Below are 26110 nucleotides of genomic sequence, written 5' to 3' on the forward strand. Positions count from 1 at the left end.
AAGCAAGTCCAAAAAGTAAAATATGATTTTAATTTTTTTTATTTAAAAATCACATTTCAATTTTTGGAGATTCAAAATGAAACGTAGGTAATAATGCTGGCTTATTAAAAAATAATTATCTACGCCGGGTTAGTACCACCTCGGATTTTTTGGTATTACGGTTTAGAAATTAAGTATTTTAAATGAAATTATGTTCGAAATATACATACAAATGAAAATGTAATAAGCATAATAAAAATATGTGTTCGTCTTTTTTTTTGTCCAACCTGCAGGTATTTTTTTTATTAGTGAAATTAGGATGGTAACCCCGCCTGCGCTAACGGGATACGCTGGCGGAGCACCAGTGAAGGATGATTGATGAGAATGAAAACAGGCTAGTTAGCCCATCATGATGAATTCATCAGGAATTAACCATGATAGTTTCCAGGGGGAACGACGAGGAGGTCGTCCTGGTTGGGTATATTGCTAGCAATTGGATTCTTAGTCTCCATTACTAAGAATCCCTTTTCCCCCAACTGCAGGTATTATGTAGGTTAGGAGTTGAAATGCGAACAAAGGTTCCTTTTACGCATAACAACTTTTAATGGGAATGAGGGATTATAAAAGTACACAGACGAAGTAAGGGTAAACACTTAGTACTAAGTGGTACTACTACCATAGTAATAGTTATCTGATTATTGACTGGGACTATATGTTTTTGTTTATTATTAGAGAGGCAAACGAGAGAGAGAATGTCCAACCTTTATCAACCTTTCATTCTTTACATTCTCAGGATTGTAAAAGACGGTTAGGGGATTAAATAGCAATACCAGTGTAAGAGAGGAATTATTCGAAACAAAACTCTATACCAATCCGCTTGGTAATTGTAAGTTAAATATTGAAATGACAATTAAACATTTGTTAATTATGCTAATACCAATTTGGTATATAAATATAGTATAATTTAGGAAAATATTACCTATTAAAATATGAAAATAATATTCGAATAATTTATTGAAATTTGAAATTTTTCGATCATTTAATAATTTATTGTAATATAAATTTCATGTTTTAACAATGTCTCTGTAAATTAATATCTTGCTATGGGAGTGGTCCCGTACTCTGTAATGTGATGTTAATGGGTTGTTATGGTTATGGTGACTTTTACTAATAGTGTAGACAAACAAGCGACTGGCCAGCCAATTTGTAAATGTACCATCGCCTAAAGGCATGAATGGAATCTAAATTAAATTTTCCCAATTTGTCCGTTCACGAATAAGGGTTTCGAACGGTTTCAAAACTAGTCGAGCAGTTTACTTTTCGTTCCGCAAAAAACAACAACTTGACAAGGTAAAGCGATGTTTCGTATATTAGATTAAAATAATTTAAATTGGAATACAGATTCGTATCTCAATGAAGCTTTTAATAGTAAGACTTATCTACTGTGGTGGGAAACAGCCGGGAATGATGATATAGGGAATTAATAAATTTATGTACCATTTTTTTTTCAGATTTATTCATCCGTTTGAGTAACAAGTATTTAAATATCTCAACAAACTAATTTTGACGACAATTTTATTATCTTAGTAATAGAAATGTGACAGCTTGTGAAGTTATTTGATATTATTGTACTGTTTTTTAAAAGTTAAAAAACTTTATTGTTCATAAAAAAAGAAAAGAAATTTAGTTCATAGACCAAACTTGGATTAACTTAGCATAGTTTCTATATTGATTCAATCAGGTAAAGTCGCAAAATATAGACAGTAATGTTATAAGAACTGAAGAAAAACTTCCTTGCGCTTGTCCCAGTTTCCCTTTTGTACAGTCAGCTTCATAAATATATTATGTGACAGGGAAATTTAATAATTGGTTAGAGGAAAAGTTTCGGATTCGGTTGCCTAAACTCTGCTTTCAGTTCTCGTAGGAATATTGGGAATTCGGGAAATAATTTCTTTGTTAATATCTGCGTAACAGTAGGAACTTATATTGCTATGTTTTTCATTCGTATCAGTCCAAAGTCATACGTCACAAGTTTTTATTCTTCTTTGAGTTCTACTCCTATTGGAGTTAGACAACATAAAGGGAATCCTAATATTTGAAGCTGTCGCTCTGAAAATTAAGGTGATAGTATAGCCAATTCACTTTAGCAGGTTTTTAAGCCAGGAGTCAGTAAGAGGAGCTGCCTCCTCCTGGCATTTCTTTTACTACCAATCTTGTCTAGCTTAAGTATTCTGTATTTTTCTTAACTTTTTATTCTACTCTTACTTCAACAAAATAAGCAAATGAAGTTGATGACGAGGATGTCAGTGTAAAATAATAATAATAATATCCAAGTAATTGTCATGAAATTTGGCATGGAGTCTGCTTCAGGTATTATGTATACTATTTTTTATCCTGGCCACGTTGATAAAGTCACAGGAACAGTTCGTATAAAATAAATGTAATAATTTAAAATCTTATTGGTACTTAAGAGTGGAAGAATTCTCACTATTTCTCACAAAATCACATTTAAGTGGAAAGGAGAGATCAAACAATGTAGAAAGTAGTTGAATTAAATTGGTAATATGATATTAATAATAATAATATTCAATAATTATATACACAATGCGAGTAATTTAATCAAGTCAGAGTAGGTGTTTACTTCTGATGGGTAGACAAACTGATTGTGTGTCGCGTGAACTTAATTACTGTATGAATTTGACACGGCCCCCAACAAAAGTAGCTCAGAATAATTTAACTCTTATTGTATCGTCACAATATAATGTTTATGAGTGTACTATTCTGTAGTATATGTCTACTTTATAGAACTTTAAATCATCTTTAAGCTCATTGGAACTCGTTCTTTTTGTATTTTGTAATATAAATAAAAATAACTCATATTTCCATTTATTCAAAAATAAAATTTTCCACAAATATTTTTTCCGTAAGGAAAATGTTTTAAACTGATGATTTTCATTTTTACCCAATCCTCATAAAGAATCTTAATGAATGCCATAAATTTCTTCAAGCTGACGGTTCACCTTATGGACAGTGATTAAAAAACCAGATTCTCGACAAATTGTTTTCTCGCGTTTTTCCGTAAATGTGAAAATATTCAAATTGATTTATTTAAGGAAGAAAGTGGAATGAAAATCTCGCTTGCGTTTATGGTATATTCTCACGGGGTACTAGTGAATAAGATGGGGTACAGTAAATAGTACAGGTAAGGAAGAAGTTAGATTAATTGGCCCGTTCTTTATTGTTGGTATTTCAGACGTTAACTGTCCACTGCTGAACAAAAGCCTTCTCCAAGAGGGGAGTTTTGCCAGTAGTTACCACGCTTGGCAGGTGGGTTGGAAACCGCAGTTAGGCTTTGGAGATTTTTTAAGAGGGATGCTGCTGTCTGTCTCTCGCCTTTCTTAGTCTTACGACACCCACAGGAAAGGAAGGGGTGGCCTATAGAATAGCTGGGACCACACGGCGAATGTAATGGAATTATTTTTATTAAAATTTACGATTAACAAACAAGCATACAGCCCGCCTGATGACAAACAGTCACTGTAGCCTATGGACGCCTGTGACACTATTAGGACCTATAAACAGGAGTATGAACATCACAGATTTGCCCCATATAATGACATTTTCGAGAACAAAAATGTTATGCTTCGGTATGCAGTAATTTCGTTATTATATCCATCCCTCCAAATCGGAACTCAGCCGGAAGCACAGCTGCTTGGCGTCAGAAACGCGAGTGAAACAGAGGTATTAACGCGGATGAGATTTATACAGCCTCACTCAGGTTCAAAGTTCAATGTTTTTTAAAGAGAAAATTTGAAATTTTCGAAAAATGGTAAATTCTTTAGGAATATCTTCGTATAAAATTAGCTCGTAATTTGTTCATAATTGTCACGAATAAATGTTTCTAATGTTAATATTTTCAAAACTTTCTCGTAGGTAATGGAACAGAAATAAAATAATGGCATTTACTTTTTAAGTATAGCGGGCGATATTATGGATTGTATATTGATGTATTTGATGTAATTAATTAATGGATTAAGGGAAAATAACTACAATAAAGAAAACTACGAAAGACAGACTACGACAGCGAAAAAGAGCAAAGTGATAATTGTAAAAACAAAGAAGTATAATACATAATACAATAAAAATAAAATCTTTAAAATAACTAAGGAGTTTGCAACAAGTATATTATTATAAGCAGGATATTTACTACCTACCTGTTGCACGAAATTATTATCATTATCATCCATTTACTTATTTACGGCGCAAGACTATGATTTTTATAAATTACTGTTTCTTGCCCGCTTTTGTATGAAAATATGTATCAGATTTTAAGTTTACATATAAGTGTGAAAACAGTTTTCAATTTATTATATGTACAACACTACTAGTGTTATAATACTTTTGCATTTTTTTACTTTTAATAACAATGCAATTATGCTTTGACAATTTAAAATAATAGTGTATATGGCAATGACGCAATAATGAAACTCGATGCGTTAGTTTGTCCTTCACAAAGGGCGGCGTGCCCATCCCGGCGAAGTGTCATAAATGCAGGCCTTGAGTATTGTGACAAAGGGCTGACAAGGAAGTACCAGTCATATTAGCATTTTTATTAGTTTACACTTATTGTATGTATCAAAAGAAAAAGAAAATAAGGTCACGCTATAAGTAGTTTCACGCTCTTCTCATTTTTAAAATAACAAAATGTTTAAATCGAAAAAGAGGTGCTTTATAGATACCTTAGATTTTAAAAATATATGAACTGAAAAGGAATTGTGTATACATTTATTTTTTAAAGACAAGGGTAAAAAAATATGACAGTTCTATATATGAACCTTGAAAACATTATACACATTTTTTGTGCAGTCGTGTAATTAATATGTGATCGACAGGTATGAGAGTAGGTTGAAAAAATATCGATGTAATTGCGTAAGATAGCCTAATATAACATAAAAAATAATAAACAAATTAGAAACCTCACCTTTTGGAAAATCTCTTCGAAAAATAAATTAGGCACAATAGATAGATACTCTTTATTGTTTCCTCCAAAAGATTACAATAGCAAACTTATTATAAATATATATATATATTTATTATTTATTATAAATATAAATATATTGTGCGCTTAATCGAATAACCTCCTCTTTCTTAATATTTGCAAACACTGGTCGTTTAAATGTAATCTAAACCACCAATTTGCACGTTTCAAATTCCTGCCCGTGTTCGGATAGCTAAACCCACATTCCATTGATGGAACACAACGGCGGAGAGTGGGCGATGTAAGCTTTTATCAATTAATAGCGCCTCCCTTGTGACTGGTAGTCGTTAGCTCATGTAGGTAGGTAGTTACTACTAATAGTATGTTTTACAATGTGATAGCTATAAACAATTAATTACTTTCTATCGTAGTACCATGAATTAATCACCTTGACCTAGCTGAGCAATACATTAAATTGTTTGTTACGCGTGATTATGGACTTCATGTAGGTAGATCTGTAGCGGTGATTAAACAGCCATTAATTAAGTTAAATAAATAAGTGAATTAGGATAAAAATTGTCTTAAGATTGTTCATTAATTACGTAAATTGCTTTTTTAAGGGCTTTTACCTTTAGGTATATCAGCCCTATCATACCTTAAATTGATTTTTCAAATTTGGTTTTATTTACTTCTCTAATCACAGAAAGGACTTAATGGGTATCAATAATTTATAGAGATGTAAAAAAATTCTGATTTGGGTTTATGTAAATCTCATCGTCCCCTTTGGTGAGATATGGCGAAATCTCTACCCTTTTATATGAGATTTACATATTTTTAGTAAATTATATTTAAAATTCTGTAAAAAATGTATATAAATTGATTGTCTAAAGAAAATAATGATTTATTAGTCCTATGGTAGACATCGATAAAAAAAAATATATAAATATATACAATGAAACAGCATCGATATAGATGTATTCATTTGGGAGCTACAACTTTGTAGAACTACTAATTTCATCTGTTCTACGACGCCAGTTTATGTACCTCATGCCAGTAGACAAATAATAATAGCTCTTTTCGTGACGGCATAAGGCACTTATTGCGTTATAAGAATAAATAATCTGAGTATATAATAATTAATTTTATAGTCCTTATTTTAATAGAATTTGATTCGATTTGGTTACTAACATAAGGTAAATTTATATGTGATTACACTAATGGAACGGAATAAATTTAATACAAAGAAATAAAAAAAGAAAATAAAGTTTCTACAAAGATTAAAGTTACCAGTTGATTAAAGTAAAAGGTACTGTTTAAGTACCAAAAGTAGAAAGATAATTTCACAGGTTCTTAACGTATACTACGAAATTTAACACTTATGGTTACCTTTATCCATCAGAGGGCCTACCATGAAATATCTTTCGACTTTTCGGGGTCTAACGATACATAAATTTGATGTTAAAATTTCATAATACATACCGTTTAAAAATGTTTAAATATCGTTCCTTTGGACTATTATGGTAAGATGTATGATGAAGGAAATTTTAAGCTTGATTTACTGAGCCAATTTCGATATGAACAAAAATACGAAAATGAGTCTGAAAATTCAAAATTTCATTTCATGGTAGACCCCTAGGTACGCCGTTAACTTTTTGTCGCAAAAAAATACGCTAGAGTATTTAGAAAGAGATATGTACTTATTTTTATTTTTAATATCGGTAAGAGAAAACGATGAGCGCCTGTAAATAAATAATAAGCAAAGAGTTCAGAATGCCTTTTAATAAACCTAATACGTTGCAGTTGTATAAAATAATTACATATTTATTTACTCACGTTTAAAGAAATACTTTTATATTTGTATCTGTATTTATTATTGCATTATCTGTTTGCATTATAATATAATGGAGGACTAAGTTATGTTTTATGATTTGCTCGACAATTTTTAATAACCAACAACTAGTTTATTTTTTACAGAACATGATCTGGTATGTTATAGTCGCGTGGAATATAATATTTGTTACTAGCTTTTACCTGCGACTTTGTCCGCATGATTTATCGGATTATGTTTACTGACCAGAATAAAAAGTAGTCTAAATCCTTTCCAAATAGTATGTGTATACCAAATTTGACAGTGATTGGTTTTTTTTAATGGATGATAATGGAATGTTAATCACACCTGCGCTAACGGTATATGCTGACGGGGTACCAGTGAGAGATGATAGGTTAGATGAAAGGGCAGGTCAGTTAGCCCACCGTGATGAATACATCTGGAATTCAGCACAATGGTTCCCTGGGGGGACTACGTGGCGGTTGCCCTGATAGGGTATATTGCTAGCAATGGGACTGATAGTCCGCATTATTAACAATCCCTTTCCACCCTTATAGTGATTGGTTAAGCCGCTAAAACGCTATAAAGTAACAAACAAACAAACTCACTGTCACATTTATAGTTATATGTAGATTGAATGACTGTATACAAATTACCTGGCTACATGATCAAATTTGTTTGAAATTATGAAAAAAAAAATGTTTCGACCGTAGGTTTCTATTTCTGGGAAAAGTACACAGGATTTCCGCTTGGTATACCATTTATTACCCTGTTTGTATTGAAACGTGCTGAAGGAATAAAAGGGCGGATTATTATGTGGACCGTTATATATCTGGACTTTGTCATATTTGAACAATTAATATTGTGGTCCTTCTAGAGTGTTATGTTTCCCTCATAAGTGTATTTATTCACACTAATATATTAGATTACTAATTATTAAATAGAACAGACATATCCAGCAATTTTTAGGGTACCACAGTGAAAAGCTTTAAAGAACCCATACGGTGCGACTTTGTACATGAGTATATTTATTACAGCGCAATGTCTCAGCAACTACTTATTTTATTTATTTGAAAATGGAATGTTTTTACATATTCCCAATTTCAAATGGCCCACACGTATTGTAATGTTACTCGTAATAACTAAAACAATAGTTTTATATTCTTTGCTGGGAGGTCCAAAAGGGACCCAAGTATATCATATGAAATGTGACTTGTATATTTTAAAATTGATTTATAATTACTGATTTATATTTATAATTATGTTTTAAAATGTAAAAAAGACAACCTTTTCTAATAGACAATCTTACTAATAAAACTAGGTTTTTTTTAGTTCGTTTTGTTTTACTAGTAGAACTAAATCGTAGAATTATACCGATACACTCTTGTCTGAAGTTTGTGATGCAGGAAATTTGAAATAATTATATTTTAAATGCTGATTTTGAGAAATTATAAAAAAAAAAAAAAACAAATTTAGCTATGCATGCTTTTAATTAAAATTATGGTCTATTAAAAAAAGTACTATTTAGTACGACAAATACAATGAAGATAATTTTGTCTCATATTTATATATTTCTGTACGGAACCCTCAGCGTGTGAGAACAACTCGCACCTAACCGGTCTCATTTTTATTTCATTTCAGCAGACTTTGTGTATACATACTAGCTCCGGAATTAACAATCGGTTTTGTAAAAAATCTCTTTGTATTTGACAACTCATTTTCTGAGGAAGGTTATAATTTAATTGACATCAATTTTAATTATGATCTGTCTATGTACAATGTTTCATTTAAATCCATACAACTGTTCAAGCGGGGCAGAGTAACAAACATTTGAAAAACTTAACAAACTTTAGTAGGATTAGGTAGTATAGATAAGATAGTGCGAAATTCTCATTCTTCATGCGTTCCACACGTCGGTATCCCCATGGCTGTAGGTCGTGACCTTCAACACGTGTCAGTTTCTCACGAATGATGTTCCTCCATTTGTTCCTGTCTCCTAAGACCATAAAAGCATCATATACCTTTCAGGAAAAGCTGCTTCGAATATAATCTGACCGTCTGCTTTAGCAGTGATATAATCTTTACTAATATCTTAACCTTTACTAGTATTATTAGTTATAGTAAAAGTAAGTTCGTATGTTTGCTTATTTGTTTGTTTGTTAGCTCTTGGTGCTTTAATACTTTAACAAATCGCCATGTTTGGCAATATATGTAAATATTATTTGCGATGAAGAAGACAGGGTACTTTTATCACGGTGAATCCCTGATGCTACTAAAGACATTAAGTTCTATGTGATTAAAATTAATAAATTTATTATATTATAACGTTGTTTTTATTTTTTATACTTTTAATTTAAATCAAGATAGTCCTGGAGCAGGCTTACAATTCCCTTTAAATACGCCTAGGACACTGTTTTTTTTTTTTTATTCAACTTAGAATGGCAAACAAGCTGACGGCTCACCTGATGGAAAGTAGTAACCGTCGCCTATAGACATGAGCAGTACCATGGACATAACAGAGTATACTGTTTCGCTCATGATACCCCCCATGCGTTGCCATTCCTGAGGACTCAGGTGTTATTCCTCTGTACCCAGTAAATTCACGCCATATCCCATCCTTCAAACCGAAACACAGCCATGCAGACACAACTGCTTCACGGTTGAAACACGAATGGGACAGAGGTAGCTACGCAATCGACTTTTGTACAGTCTCTGTGTATTGACAGTACGAATATCTTAAATAAGTTATCCTATAATATTAAATCAGTATTGTAAAACTGAAAAATATTTACAAGAATAATAGAATTTGAGTAAGTTGTTACTGTAGTTGCATTCAAATTCAAATAGCGTGACATCAGGTAACTGTGGCCTCATAATTGTAGGCTCCTAAAAACCTTTTCAATTGCCTGATTGTTAAGAAAAAAATTGCGTGTCGTAAACTAGACGAATTGGATGTTAGATACTAAGCGTGTTTTAAGCGTTGAAGAACAAATACTTAGGGAATTTAGTTTCTTGCTTTAATAGCTTAGTCTGTATATACTATTGTGTTTTTAAACAACCTTTAGAAGAAGCAGATTGATAGTTGTACTTTGTCTGAATTTCATTCAACTTCTTTTTAAATTACGTCGCCGTTTCTAAAGTGATTTTTATAATTCATTTTAGAATCGAGAGTTGAAATATTGATTTTGGGTTGATTAAAGTTGCCGTTTTCATTTGCGACGCAATATATACTTCTTTGATTCCAGTAATATTTTAAATCCTATTGTAATTGTGTAAAACCGTCCAAAAATTTTTAGAAACTTTTACAATTATATTATTAGTAGGATTTTATAATAATATACTTTTTTATCGTGGAAATTCTCGAATTTTTTCGAAAAAAGCAGTTCGCTTAATCATCATCATCCGAATACAAACATATAAGGTCTTTCTGTTTCTGTGCTCGTAGAGAAATATAACCTGCAACTCTGAATAAGTATTTTTAATAAGCACACTTCGTTTTAGACCTTATTGTCGCTTATCATCAGGTGAGTCAAGAACAGCAAACTCATCTTGGAATAAAAACAAATTATCGAGTAAGAACGTATAATACCACGTGATGTGCGTTTCTGTTTTTACGATATCAGTCTCAAGGACTATTGAAACAAAGTGAACATGATAAATACTTGTTATAAATTGCATTTAACGTACCTAATAAACATGGTTTAAAGAGGTTGAATATTAATTGAAATAAAGTGTGAATTAAATTCGGGCACTAGTAAGACTTCATTTTTTGTTTTTATCCAGATATTAAATATAATATTACCTTACTAGTTATATGCTTTTCATGTGAGACTGTTTTGGTTTTATTTGTTAATAAAATTAGGTACGTGATAGATAAACCCCATTTATATCTGACTTAAAAAAAGAAGGAAGTTCTCTATTCGATTGTATTTATTATGTTTCTTATCTTGGAAATTCGTCATTTACTAAATTGTACCGATTTGTAAATTATTTTTCTATCTGAAAGACTTATACTTTCAGATTGATCCAATAGAAATTTGATCAAAATTGGTTCAGTAATTTAGTTTTTAAATCAAAATAACTAGTTTTGACAAGTCGGTGTTTTTTTGTGGAATAAAATCTTAAATTATTTTGTAATGTTAATTAGGATTTAGTTATGATTCCATAAAGAGATGAAGTATAACAGCGTACATGACACATTCATCGAATTTGTATGTACAAGTGTGTCTACGTATGTAGGCATTGTATTTAAAAATATATTGTTATCGAATTCGTGGACTAGATGCTAAAAGAAGTTAATTTAGAGCTCTATGCTCCAGTTTCTAACGTTTACTTAGGTATAATATTCGCGTAAAATTTAGTTAAATGCTGTGTAACACGGCTATAGAATTGTGTTGATGGTCTAGTTGAATGTGCAATGTCGAATGACTCAAAATATTTATTATTATGTTTTTAAAAAGAATAAGTAATAAGAAGAATATTTACAACTGCTTATTTGCCAACAAGTAATTTAAAGCATGACAAGAGGAAAACAGGGTAAAAACTGGCAGAATTGTTATTTTTTATATATATTTATATACTTATAAGGATAATTAAGGTGAAGTGGCAATGGGCTGGTCACATAGCTCGAAGACTCGACAACTGATGGAGAAGAAAGATTCTTGAGTGGTGACCCCGTATGAGCAAACGCAGTGTAGGATGAACCCCTACTAGATGGAGTGACGGCCTCAAATGCATTGCAGGGAGTCAGTGGATGCAGGAGTCCTATATGTCTAAGGGGGAGGCCCATGACCAGCAGTGGAAAGATAATGCCTATGATGATGATGATATGCGTATATAAATAATTTTAAGTCGTAGGATTTTTATAATAATTTATTGATTTTTGTATTGGTACTTATTTGATAGAAAGTAAAATTATGTGCCATAATCAAAAACCTTATAGCATTTATGTAGATATCACTGAGTTGCCAATATTAATACATAAAATAAATAGTTGCTATTTAGATAATTTATTATTATCCTTGTTGTATGAATCAGGCGTTAATTGACTCCCCCATAAGGGGGGTTTGCCAGTAGTTGCAATGCTTAGCAGGCGGGTTGGCAACCGCAGTTTGACTTTTGGTGGTGTTTTACGAGATAGAGAGAGAGAGCTGCTACTCTCCATCTTTCACCACAAGTTCCCTTAGTCGTCTCTTACAACACCCATAGGAAAGGAAGGGGTGACCTATTCTATGCCGAGACTTACACGGCTGATTATTATTCTTAATCTATGATAAATACTATTTCTAATGTTGTCATGCAAAAAAGTCAACTGTTTTAAATATTATAAATTAGAAAAACCTGTCTTTAACCTGAAGATTTTAATTTGGCTTTACGTAAATGAAGGATATTTTCTTAGTAATTTCTATTATATATATTCAGTAGAACTATTTATTGGTAGGCTTTCATTCATTACTGCTCGCTATCAGTCAATTACGTCACAATAGTTAATTACATGGACACAAGTCAAGCGTGACTTGGTTTGGTTCACTGCTTTTACATGTCGCGTACTTAGATCCCGTTGTATCGCCGCTACTAAGGTCTTATAGGTTTAATGGAAACTAGCTTTTGCCCGCAATTTCGTACGTGGATTTTGGAAGTTGAAAAACTAATGAAATAGACCAATTCTAGGTGAAGTATTAAGATAAAACACATCCAATTTTAAATTCTAGCTTTAGGAACATAATTATGAAAACCGTATCTAATTTGTGTTTGTGCAGTAGTTTATGCGTAATGACGAAACAAACATAGGAGACAGACAAACAGAGAAAATTGAAAAAAGTATTGTTTTTCTACGCTATTTATATTCCCTGATATAATTTTTTCTTTAATATCTCTTATGTACAGATATTGTTCAATCATTATTTTAATTTAGTAGTTCATATTAGATTAAGTAATCCTGCCAAAACTGTTCAACGTCTGTGGCATATTTGGAAGAATATTTTTAAAATTACTTCGTTTAATGATAACTTTTATATGGTTATATTTATTTTCATTTAAATTGTATCATTATTATGATCTACTTATGTCACCACAATAACATAATATCTCTTATTATAATTCGATGCAGATAAGGAAAGGACAGTATTATATAATAAGCATAAAAGGAAAATACAACTTGCCATTTTATTCATATAGGGAAAAGATATTGCTAGTTATACCATGTAATTGGAATATTGGTGAATATGAGGAAAACACATAATACTATAAGATACTTATTATCACGCAAGAACACTGCACTATTCTGTAAATGATCATTGACAAAATATAATAGAGTTTCACAATCGACCTTATAATTCGAAGTCCCATCTCGGCTGTACATGACTAATCTACAGTCTGCATTTTGACTCACATATAACCTCATATGCATTAGGGGGTCCATCACTGTGGTAAACTTCCAGTCTTTCACTGTTTTCTTATCAGTTTCTGGTTTAGTTAAAGTATCCTCTGGACTCCTCGATTCTTCAGTCCATACACTAACATTCACGTCATCCTCAGTCATTTTCCTTAAGTTGTATTCAGGGATGTAACTACGAAGGAACGCACGGGCAATACGACAATAGATCGTCAGTGTTTCCGTTATCTCCACGTCTTCTATCCTTAGCCAGCACTGATCGGCGCGATCATTTCTGTTGGGCATTTCAAATGGTATAGGGAATATATACGGCTTCATCTGTTTGATGGTTCCATCGCAGTACACTTGAATTAACAAGTTCATGAATAGCACACAGAGTAACATTTTAAAGGTGATGCGGTGCGGACGTCATGTTTGGAACTAAACGAGCATCGCGGCGGTAATCTGTCGTGACAGAATCGCGAGATAGAACAGCGGCTTTGACTTCATAAGACTTGATTATAGCGTAAAAGATCATTATATCGCGATTTACAGCTCATTGTTAAATATAAAAGAGCCACGTGATCGAAACATTGTCATTGCATCCTTTTTTATTATACTCATTGTGTTTATCAGCTGTATTAGTAATTGGACCCCATGGTTTAGTTTGCTGTAATAATAAATCGAGGTTACAATTGACGGTGAATATTCTTGTACTAAGATATTTTATTGTTGCAACTTTTTATATTAGCATTCATATTATTAATAGATTCTTAGATTTTGAATATTCCGGTGACGTAAACATTGCGGTTGTAGTGTGGTGTGAGTGGAAACTGATATTTTTAGCAATTTAAATGATAAAGATCTGTATTGACTGTCATTTTTATACATGTGATAAGTAAATTTTTGAATAACGTTAAACAGCTCTAGTAATTGATCTGGTGTTACATCAGTGTCGCCCAGAGTTGCAAAAGCTTCTTGGAACTCGATACTTTTTTAATAAAATCCTTTATCTCATGCCTGGATGAGGGACTGGGATAGGAAATTGTGAGAGATTTATTGACATTATTAAAATATGGCAAATTGTTAGCTAAAAACGATTTAAAAACTCGATTTTTGAAAAAAAATTAAAGATCTTATTAACTTTTATTGGGGTTCGGTACCAAAATTGTACTCTTACGTTTTTTATTATCATGGTCAAAATATAATTATTTTGGTCACGCGGACGAAGTCACAAATAAAAATTAGTATTAATAAATCACTCAAAATGATTTCAATATAATATAATATAATCACTAAATATTTTTTTTCTTTCAAGAGAGATTATCCATATTATAGGATAAGGAAGGAAGGATAGGATATTATCATAAGATATTTTTATACCTCGAATCAAAACTTTGTTCTTTGGTATTTTTTATATAAATTACATAAAAATCTGAAAAAGTTACTTGTAAGATCGCCTTTTGTATCCCTTCTCATTCAAATTAACTGTATTTATTATTCTTATTTATGGAGTAATAAAGGGTAGATAAATAAATAAAATCTGTTTACATTTTAGTAAACAGTATTTATTGTGTAAATTAGTTATTTATAAAATCGCACGTTTGTAATTACGAGTTGTCTGTCACCCATGTTCAATTAATCTTTACCCTTTTTTATCACAGTGGTCACATTGAGCTACTTCATTCCCAGAACGACTATATTCGACGTCATCCGGCCGCATGTTTATAGTAATGTAAATGATTTAATACTATCAGTTGAGATTGATACAAATACTTGTGCGTGTGTGTTTCTCATAATGGCCAACAGAATTATTCTGTTGTGCTTTTTCTATATTTGTTTGTCAGTGAGTACAGACTGTCGAAAATTTGGTGGGTCAAGAAGCAGTGGGCGTAGTGGTGGTGGTAGAAGTTGGGGAAGCTATAGTCACAAGCCGTCTACAAGCAGACTTCATGAAACTGCTATAAGCAGGCCTACTTACAATTATCATTATCCGGCGTCTTCTTCACGTCTATCAGGCGATGTAATAAATAGACCAGAAACATCTTTAAGTATTTCGTCACCCACTATATTTGGCTCCGGATTGCAGAACAAGCCTTCATCCAGTTATAATCAGCAATCTGTTTTTAGAAGCTCTGGATTATCAGGACACAGTTATCCAGCTTCTTCAGGATTATCGGGAGATGATAACAAGAAACCATTACTTCAGCAAGGATCATCACATTACAACCACAATTATCCAATATCTCGTACAGGTCTATCAGGAGGTAGTAACTATAAGCCACTAGCATCTTCAGTATTACCTAAAGGAGACCATAACTATCCATTATCAAATTTAGGGCTATCAGGAGATAGTGTTAATACACGTAGTCCACCTTTAAAACTATCTCAAAACAAACCATCTTCACCCCAAGGATCATCATATTCCAGTCATAATTATCCAATATCTTCTACTGGCCTGTCGGGAGTAAGTAGCTACAAACCACCTTTATCTTCAGTACCGCTTAAAACTAACTATAGTTATCCATCGTCATTATCAGGGCTATCAGGTAGTAACAACAAAAAACCCACAGGTCAAGAATATCCTCCATCCCTAACGGGTTTATCGGGAGCAAATAAGCCAGTTATACTAACGCACGATTCTGGTATTCGTCCAAGCTATCCAATAGCAACAGGATTATCAGGAAATAGTCCAAATACTCAACCACAATCACATCCTATTCCCCTTCCTAAGCCTAATGGATCTATTGGAACTGCTCATATAGCTACTTATAGTAACAGTCGTCCTCTATCAAATGTAAGTTTGTCTGGATTTGGTAGTAAATATCCATCATCGTCATCAGGTATGTCAGGATCTGGTCCATATAAGCCTCCGATTCCAACAACGACCTCAAAATTTGGTACTGGACATATTTACCCAATGTCATCGACAGGATTGTCAGGCATTAGTAACAACAGTTCACCTTTAATAGCAAAACTTGATTCTAGTCATGTCTATTCTACATCTTCATCATCTGGATCAGGACACAGTTATCCACAATCACCAACAAGGTTATCTGGGGCAGGTCATCCTCAATATACATCAACACCTGGGTTTGGACATGGTTATCCATCTGCTGCTACAGGTTTATCTGGTTCAGGAAATAATCTGTCACCAGGAGTACATAGTTCAAGATCACATAACTGGTACAATACAAACACTGGAAATTTGAATGGCCATATTCATACTAATGGTAACACACACTACGGAAAAACGTATAATATACCACATTATAGTGTTCCGAGCTATTATTCTTCTCCTCAGTATGTATATATAAATGAGTACAGAAATTCAGGGAGCCGATATAGTGACCTCTTGATTGGGTTAGCGATATACAATATAGGTCGTTCACATAGTCATTATCATGATCATTACTATTACGATGATTATTATAGAAGACGGTACGAATCTTTAAATTCTTACACATCTCTAACCAATACCAGGCCAAAAGATTCAGCTATATGTACCCTGAAAGTAAAGGAAGACAATAATATAGTAAAGATACTGAGAATACCCTGTGAAATAGTGTCAACATTTACTAAGGATGCTGTAAATGAAACTAAATCACAAAGTTACATGAATCAAACAGTCTGTGTAACAAATGTGACCACAGTTAATAGTACTAATGAAAACATGACTCTTGCTAATTCAACGTTATTTAATGTGACAGTTGTAAATGGTACCGTATGTACATCCACGGTAAATACTACAGATCCTTTATCGATCAAAGGTCCACCGGTATCTTCGACAAAAATGGAGTGTGTTGTGGAAATTCAAACTAAAGATAGATATCTGCAAAACAATGTAGATTGTAACGTGTTACTGGAGTATGCGAAAATGCCAGAACCTAAGAAAAAGGAAAGTATCATTATGCCTTCAAGGCAAAAGCTAAAGTCTTGGCTGGCGAAGCCTCCTTGGTGGATGTCTTTGTTTATAAGTGTATAAATGAGTGTAACTGATAAGAAGTAATGATAATAATGATTGCGTGTTGTGTAATTTTTTTTGTCTGTACATGTATGTTTATATATTATTATAATTTTTTTTTAATTTAACAATTTTTGTGTTGAATACTTTAGTTTTGTAAAGAATTTTATATTATTAAAATATTTTAAATTAAAATCAAGTTTGAAGTGATTTTGATGACTCTTTTTTAATCGCAAGGGTTATACGTATATACGTCAAAATTTGTAGAATAAATTGAATTGCTATTAGGTACTATTCGTTACTGAGTAATTTTATTTTACATGAAAATTGTTATTCGATTTGATATTAGGGCCTTATTATAGAACTAGCGGCTCGTCCCGGCGTCGCACGGGTGGACATTTTTACATTTTAAAAAGTGGCCATTAAGGCTGCACACTCGACGGAAGCTTAAAAATGGAGTAACTTCTTCCGTTTTCCCAACATTTCCCTTCAATGCTCTGCTCCTATTGATCGTAGTGTGATGAAAAGTATATTGTAACCTGCCCAGGAGTATGAAGAATAATTGTACCAAGTTTCGTTAAAATCTGTCGAGTAATTTTTGTTTCTATAACAAACATACAGACAGACAGACAAAAATTTTACTGATTGCATTTTTGGTATCAGTATCGATCACTAATCACCTGATAGTTATTTTGGAAATATATTTCATGTACAGAATTTACCTCTCTACAGATTTATTATAAGTATAGATAAACTAAGTACATATAATATTAAAACAAATTTTATGTGTTATATGTTTATATTGATACCTCATGTATGATATAAAATTAAATAATGTAATACTTTATACTTTGAATATTATAATTTTTAGTTCGTGTATTTTGTATAGGGCGAAATCTCGTGACCACTATTGAGTTATCATTGAAGGAATTCATTATTACATATCTAAGAAGTTATTTATTTGCTATAGAATGATAATATTTTGTTATCTTACAGTGTACTATTATGTACCAAAAAGATGAATAAATTGCTTTATATTGTGATTCATAAAAAAGAAGTTATACTTTGATGATTATGAATCACCTACAAGAAATCCATTAAAAATATCGAATCTCCATTCTGCGACACGGCGCCTGCTAATGTTAGTAGGCAGTATTGATATTATGTTTGATAGAGATTTAGCTGAATTATGTTCATGCGGGGTTTTATTGATTAGTAAATAATATATAAGGAACATTTATACATATTTTTTTTTTCACTTTGCTTTTGTATCTTTTGCTGTTTGTGTGCTGTAAGTGATGCAAATAAATTATCTATCTTTATATCTATTTCTATCTATATTTTTCTATTTCTTAAAAAAATACGTCAATTTTATTTCTTTATATTTTTTTTTTCAGTTGTAAATCATAAGTATTATCACGATTTTATCCTTCTAAAACTAATAACTTATCCTTCTATTATTAATTATAAAGCTAAAGTTTGTGAGGATGGATGTTTATTACTTTCGTATACAAAAACTACTAAACGGATATCCTAGCTTAATGTTAGAATACTTTACATACAGATTCATGCGAGTGAAACCATGGGATACAGCTAGTAGTTATATTTGGTTACTTTGTTATTTTCATTTCTTTTTGTTTTTATCTTGTACGTTGTGTATATCAAAATAAATAAGTATTCTTTAAAATACGAGTAATCCTCTTGTAAAAAAACAGGCATTGTTGGAATAGCATGTCATATAAATTTGAGTGGCATAATTTGGCATAAAATGAACCTCTCCTTCCTTTCCCGTTGGTGTCGTAAGAGCGTTCCTCGTAAAACATCAAAGCCTCATTGCGGTTGGCAACCCGCATGCCAAACGTGGCAACTACTGTTGCATAATGTTTAACAATAGACAGTTAATGGCTGATACTGTATCAATTTAAGTGCGTCATACTATGTCTATGCTCAGCAATAGTATGATTGTCGTATGATAGGCAGTTATAGATTTCTTTGTCATATTTTCAAAAACGTTAACTTCTAAGGAGATCTTGGCAATTCTAATTGAAAGTTATGTTGTACGTAGAGCTAATGTATCATGTTCATGATGTGGAGACGTAAAAACTTTTTTTTTATGCAACTTAGAATGGCAAACAAGCTGACGGTCCACCTGATGGAAAGTGGTACCCGTCGCCTATAGACATGAGTAGTACCATGGACATAACCGGCTATACTGTTTCGACTATGATACTCCAAATGTGTTGCCATTACTGAAAATTCTGGTGTTATCTTGTTCTCTGTACCCTGTAAATTCAACTGCTTCTCGGTAGAAATACTAATGGGACAGAGATGCCCAAGCAAACGACTTTTGTACAAAGTCTCCCTTTGGTAATAATAACAAATAATAATAACTCTAAATAATAGACTTCTCAATATACATATGTATTAGGTATTACTAAGGATTTATTTTACATGAATTATCTACATGTCATATTACAGTTTACACTAAATTTTCTAGGAATTACCTAACTTTCCAAAGTAAACAAACATGGAAATTATACGTAGTAGTAAACAATAGTATAAGGTACTTATTAAAAACTATTGTTTATGGGCGACTTCGTCCGCGTGATTGTTATATTTTGACTGAATGGAATAAAAAAAGGAGCTTTCTCCTTTCTAATTTATAATTAATATGGCTGAATTTTATGAGTATGACGGTTGGTTAAGCCATTAAGGCGCTAAGAGGTAACAAACGAACATTCAAACTCAAAAGTAACAGAAAACAAACTTACTTTCGCAGTTGTAGCGTTGAAAATAACAGCTATCAACAGATAAAAAAAAAAAAAACAAAATAATGCGATAAAAAATGTACTTATCGTAACACGACATGTCAGAATAAACTTAAAAATTCTGAGCAGGTTGTTTATTATCTGATTTCAAGATAAGAGAACAGATAGTTCTCTTTATCTTATATTCAGGTAAGAGTAATATGTAGTGTAGTGCAGTGCAGGTAATATTTTTTGTTTGGTATTTTCATACGACGGTTATTGTTGCTCAAGCATTCGATGAGTGTTGCTATAATAAAAATATAAAATGTTATGAGGGATATTGTAATTTTTTTATAAAGCAATAACTTGACAAAAAATGCAAAATTATTTTCCCATTTAACGATGTTACAATTACAATCGCTTAAAAACTAAAATTTTTTGTATGTATTGCACAAAATATATTCGACTGTGGATTTCAATAAGAAAAAGTTTTCATAGAAAGAATTTGTTGATTTCGAACGAGAATTTTGTTATGTACATATTTTAATTTCATTTAAAGTTTTTATACGTATGTTGTTTAATAATCATTTTTGCAGATGTATCAGTTATTTTTAATTTACATGAATAGGAAGAGGTTGAAATTTGATTGCATTTTTTATTATGCGTTTGTATTCGTGTGTATGTTATGCAATAAAATTTAGTCGTTATAAAGGTCGTATAGCGACGCTTTTATGTGAGATAAACTCCTAAGAATAATAAAATTATTAGATGAATATCTCTTCAAATTTAAGAGTTTCTTCTTGTCAGGGCAACTAATTCATGCATTTTTTTTCCAGCTAGCTCCGTTCCAGGTCATCCTTTGATACTTTCTTACTTTCCTACTTTTATATACGACTCCATACATATTTGATGAATAAAAAATGAAATAATTAAATTTGTTTGATATCTTGATGAATTTTGATTGATTACACGAAATAATTAAGATCACGTAATGAATGCACACCTCCAAAACTCTGCTATTGTTATCCGTTGAGTTTTTGCTGCTATTTGAACATTGTAACAAATAATTTATCAGACTATTTTAGACATAGTTCTTAATCTAAGATCATTTCGACGAAGGAAACGTTAAAGGCTTGTAGCATATCAAAGACTTTGTCTTTGTTTATTGACACCTTATGTCACTTACTTTGTTATTTATGTACAATTTAATATTAAAAATAATTAGTTACAAAATTTTTATATGTATGTAAAAATATGTCATCTGTTTATTAAAGGTGTAATAATTGACTTTGCGTACGGGCAACACTGTTGAAACGGGATAGCTGCTTGTTTTATATTTGCGTCTCTTGCTTGTGGCTTGTTTAGTTAATCTGTGGAGTTAATTGTTCTCGATTTCTCATTTCGTACGTCAGTTGTTATTTTAGTGCGCAAGAGTTTGACGCATGTTACTTTTGTGTGTTTTAGAATTTAGTATTGTTGCATAAAAATATAGTGGAATTCACAATGTATTTACCTTTACGCGTGTTATTATGCACAATTTTTGTGATTTGTTTATTGGACCCCGTCACAGACGCTAAAAGAAGTTACGGTGGTGGGGGAAGCAGACATTCATATCCGAGCTCTCACGGTCTGTCGGGCTCGCATTCTTCACATCGTTACCCTTCAGGTGGATTATCTGGTGGAGGACATTCGTACCCATCATCTGGCGGTTTATCAGGTGGAGGGCATTCATACCCGTCATCTGGTGGTTTGTCAGGCGGAGGACATTCTTACCCATCTTCTGGTGGTTTATCTGGTTCAGGATCTAAACCACAAAGTCATGGGTATCCTTCTTCCGGAGGGAGTCATTCGTATCCAAGCTCTGGAGGCCTATCTGGATCAGGGTCTAGACCACAAAGTCATGGATACCCGAGTTCAGGAAATACGCATACAACTTACAATAGCCACACGACCGTCCATAATCACTACCACTACAGTCCGCCACAACAAATCAGGTATACAAGTCCATCTGGTGCAATGAGCTTTCCTGTATATCACAGTCCACCTCCAACTTACGTTTACCAATACAAGGATTCAGGAAGTAAATACGGTACTTTGTTGGCTGGTCTGGCGTTATTCAACCTTGGTGCTTTGGCTGGCGTTGCAGGCAGCGCTGCTTATGCACACAGTCATGGCAGCGGTAGTTCTCAATACAAACCTCAACCAGGTGAAGTGTGTAAATTCGGCCTGAGAAATAACAATGGTGATTATGAAGAAACAAGAATTGATTGTCAGATTATAACTAGTTTCATATTCCAAAGCCAAGGGGGCAATCAAAACAATCCAACAAATAGTGTTGCTAATAATACGAGTGTCACAACTACAACCGTGACGAACGTTACGACGGTGAATGGAAACCCAGAACCGGTACCGCTAACCCCAGTTGGTGGAGAAATGATGTTACCAAATGGCACTTTAGTTCCTGCCAATACAACATTGAACGCAGCAACGAACACATCGACTTCCTCGGTAACAGTAACAACAACGACAACCAATACAACCATTACCAATGCTTTGGACGTGAAAGGAAAACCAATTGAAGTGACATCAGGCATGAAGTGTTATGTTATAAGAACCACTCCTGTTAGTAATATGAGGAAGACCATCGACTGCGGCCTTTTGCAAGCGTATGCTGATCAATCATTAAAGCGAAATTCAGCGGTACGGAACATTCCTACTATAAGTTTATTGGCTACTTTCATTTTAACATTCGTTGTTTATTGAAACTGTGTAGTATTTTAAATAGGTAAGGTTGAATATCAAATTGTATATATTTACCTATTGCTTGCTATAAATAGTTTATCATTTTATCTATTAAAGTGTATAAAAAATAATAAAAAAAAACATTGATTTCCATTTTATGAAAGCGTGATAAACAATTAGTCATAAAAAGAAGATAGTTTCGTATTTAGTTCTTAAGACACTTTTGCTAGAATTAGCATGCAAAATACAGTTAGATCTTCTTGTCACGTGTAATAAAATGTACTTAAATACTGTTTAAATATACTATATTAACATTTATTAGGGTAACTATCTTGAAATGTCTTTGAAATTGTGATATTTTGTAATGTTACTAAAACAAAGTAACAGAGTACATTTTATAGCATGACCGTGTAAAATTATTTATTAGGTAAACAAATGTATAGGCTATAATTCTATAATAGGCAGATCATACAATTTATTATAACTCGCAAGAGATTTTGCAGGGGGTTTGATATTATCAAAATTGATTTATTATGGTCGTGTATATGACATAACTTTTTTCACCGACTGTTTCATCATCATCATCTTGCCACCCTTTAACTGTCCACTGCTGAACATAAGCCTCCCTCCTGGAGGGTAACGAGTAGTTGCCACGTTTGGCAGGTGGATTGGCAATCACAGTCAGGCTGTAGAGATATTTTAAGACGGACGCTGCTGCCTATCTCTCGCCTTTCCTTAGTCAGCTCTTACGATAGCTATGGAAAAGGAAGGAGTGGCCTATTCTATTCCAAAGTAACTAGGACAAAATGGGACTAACAAAGAACTAAATGGGGAAATCTGACATCTGATTCTGTTAGATTAGACAGATATTTTATGATTTATTATAGATTTGTAGTCTATAGATTTGTTTACTTAGAAATAATATGTATGTATTATGTAAAATTTATATACACTACTATTAGACAGCTATAAAGAGTTCTATCAAATTTACAACGCGGTTTGTTAAAGATAAAAAACCTTAGCACTAAATTAAAAGTAATAAGTTTGTTATGTGTTAAATAATACGAGTATTTATCTGTGTACCCAACGTCATTCAAATAAGTCCAGCCATTTAAGCGTGATCGAGCAACGAAAAATCATAAAGTCATCTTCGACAAACTTTTAGCCAGATTAGAATGTACACACATTTATTTAAACTTGCATATTTTCTTTTGCATTGAAAATGTTGTGATATAAGAATTTATTAATATACATATATAAGGCATAACAAAATGCTCGAGAAATCAGAAATATAGGTGCAATATTTACAAACTTTTAACTTCCAAAGTAACAATGGGTTGAAATATGATCAGGCGGTCTACCATTAAATGAAATTCCGACCCAGTAAATGGAGCTTAACATTTCGTTCATCATAAATCCTATCCTAATAGTCCAGAGGAACGATATTTTAACATTTTCAATAATTTTAAACGGCATGTATTATGTAATTTTAACATCAAATTTCTGTTTCTTTAGTCTCCGAAATTTCGGAAAATATTTCATGGTAGGCTCTCAGGTGTGTAGTTTGTGTAAGGTTTAAAATTTGATTTTACATTGCATTTCAGTTTGTCAAAAATGAAGTTATAGTAAAAAAAAAGTGTATATCACGAACGCGCCGAATATGAAATTTGGACATTATGCTAATTAGCACCACTATGATATTTGCAAACGCTTCCGCGTGAAAAACAAACACTACTTTAGATATAATAGTATATATACCTGTAATGTTATTAAAATTTATTTTTTGTACTTGAGCTAATGTCTTATTATATAAAGACATAAAACTCAGGTTTATTTTCAGAAATTAATAATTTTGCAAAATGTTAAATGTTGCATTTTAAAGACTTATTTGAAATAAAGATCTCTAATTTAATCAAGAAGTTTATCTATATTCATCTAATTATTCTACCTGTGTTTTTCTCTGATACGATTTTTTCTCATAAATAAATTTATCAGGGCATTTATTGTGATTAAAAGTTATATTTCTCAATATGGCCATAAGAAAATGAGACAGCTATTGATATCTAACAGTATCGAATAGAAGTAAAGAATCCATTAATTGGTTGAACCTTCTATTTGTTACTAATTTCATTTAGAGTCTGTATCTGTGACAATTTCAACAGAATTTAATTGTTTTTCATTAGGTTTTGATGTTATTCTTTATTTGAAATATATAGGTTCGATAAACAAGAGACAGAATCATAAATTCTTTGAATAAATACAATGTGCATACAAAAGAAGACGGTATATATAGATATGACTATTAGACATGGGTAACGCTGAACACAATGTGTTTTTTTTTAAATAGTTTTAAACACTCGTCAAAATGGTAGGCACGTTGTAACTACGCGTAAGGTGGAACATAATTTATGTACATATTGAATATGGTTTTTGATATATGTACATTTTTGTGTAAAAGGTACTTAGAATATTTAGATTAAGATTTTTTTAGATTACCCACTTTTTAATATATTACTTGTTAAAGTTACACATGTTACAGTCATATTGTTGTATAATAAATATAATTTTGATATTCTATATATTATTGATTCATTTATAATTTTATTATGATTAAAAATTTGTTTATATTTGGTAATATTTTAGTTATAATAATATTATTCATCGTTAGCATATCATCTATCTTAATATTCGCGTCTCATTTACCTGCAGTCATCTTTAGAATTATGGGTTAATCGACTAGAATTATTTTGTTTAATTTTGCAACCATTGCCATAACGGAATTAAACAAAATAATTGTAATGAACTAACCAGTGATATAGAATTAGGCAATTTCCGCAAAATAATAATTTTGTGAAGAATTTTTAATCCAGTAAAATTTATTCAGAATCTACACTTTATATGTTCTATCCTTACATTGTTTTGTCGTATTCTAAAAAGTCAATATATACATAGATAGTTCCATATAGTTGGATCAGTTTTTGCGGAGAGTCACCTTGAACAGGAATTACAATAATAACCTTCAAACGAGTCGTGCAAATACTCGCATTAATGGTTTGGTTATGTTATGGTATGCTAAAATCATGATAATTCTAATGTGGATAAAAAGAGGCACTAACAATGATAGGTAAGAGGACGCATCTTATTACATAACAATCCCTCAACGTCTGGCGCGGGTGTTTTTTCATTCATAAAAGGCAGATATCAGCAAACAACTAGCAGAAAAGCTTGTGACACTGCGACTGTTCCATGATCTTCTGTGTGCGCTCCTTTTTAATGTTTGCTGCTAATTCCTTTCAGTGATAGGAATTATAAGATGTTTTTCCAAAGGAGATATATCGTTTATGTATGAGTGGGCTACAACCACTAATTAAGTGCTGTGGCATTTGTTCATCATTGTGACAAAATCTGCAAAAATTTTTTGGGCATTAGGTCTAGTTGGGCCATATGCTTGTTTAGTTTGCAGTGTCCATTACTATGCAAAGAGGCGACTTATTACTAT

The 26110-nt window shown here is 32.1% G+C and overlaps 4 protein-coding genes across 5 annotated transcripts in view; 3 read left to right on the forward strand and 1 right to left on the reverse strand.

Annotated features, from left to right (window-relative positions):
- LOC113517359 (adenosine receptor A3) overlaps positions 1–26110 on the forward strand; it is an 84366-nt gene that overhangs the window by 37624 nt on the left and 20632 nt on the right. The gene's annotated exons all lie outside the window — the stretch shown is intronic.
- LOC128202200 (uncharacterized) lies at positions 12932–13792 on the reverse strand. Its single transcript, XM_052901607.1, has one exon. It carries the CDS (start codon positions 13561–13563, stop codon positions 12976–12978), a length of 588 nt encoding a protein of 195 aa, XP_052757567.1. The 5' UTR covers positions 13564–13792; the 3' UTR covers positions 12932–12975.
- LOC128202199 (corneodesmosin-like) lies at positions 14876–18450 on the forward strand. The gene has a single exon (XM_052901605.1). The coding sequence runs from the start codon at positions 14957–14959 to the stop codon at positions 17141–17143; it is 2187 nt and encodes a 728-aa protein (XP_052757565.1). The 5' UTR covers positions 14876–14956; the 3' UTR covers positions 17144–18450.
- On the forward strand, positions 21251–24523 carry LOC113517545 (uncharacterized). Its single transcript, XM_026902246.3, has one exon. The coding sequence runs from the start codon at positions 21373–21375 to the stop codon at positions 22630–22632; it is 1260 nt and encodes a 419-aa protein (XP_026758047.1). The 5' UTR covers positions 21251–21372; the 3' UTR covers positions 22633–24523.

This window comes from Galleria mellonella, unplaced genomic scaffold (assembly GCF_026898425.1).
Source record: "Galleria mellonella isolate WM207_F2 unplaced genomic scaffold, CSIRO_AGI_GalMel_v1 utg78, whole genome shotgun sequence".
In the NCBI taxonomy this organism is placed as follows: domain Eukaryota; kingdom Metazoa; phylum Arthropoda; class Insecta; order Lepidoptera; family Pyralidae; genus Galleria; species Galleria mellonella.

Excerpts from the sequence above, each read along its gene's own strand:
- LOC128202200 (XM_052901607.1), bottom strand. The coding sequence starts at position 13,563 with ATGTTACTCTGTGTGCTATTCATGAACTTGTTAATTCAAGTGTACTGC.
- LOC128202199 (XM_052901605.1), top strand. The coding sequence starts at position 14,957 with ATGGCCAACAGAATTATTCTGTTGTGCTTTTTCTATATTTGTTTGTCA.
- LOC113517545 (XM_026902246.3), top strand. The coding sequence starts at position 21,373 with ATGTATTTACCTTTACGCGTGTTATTATGCACAATTTTTGTGATTTGT.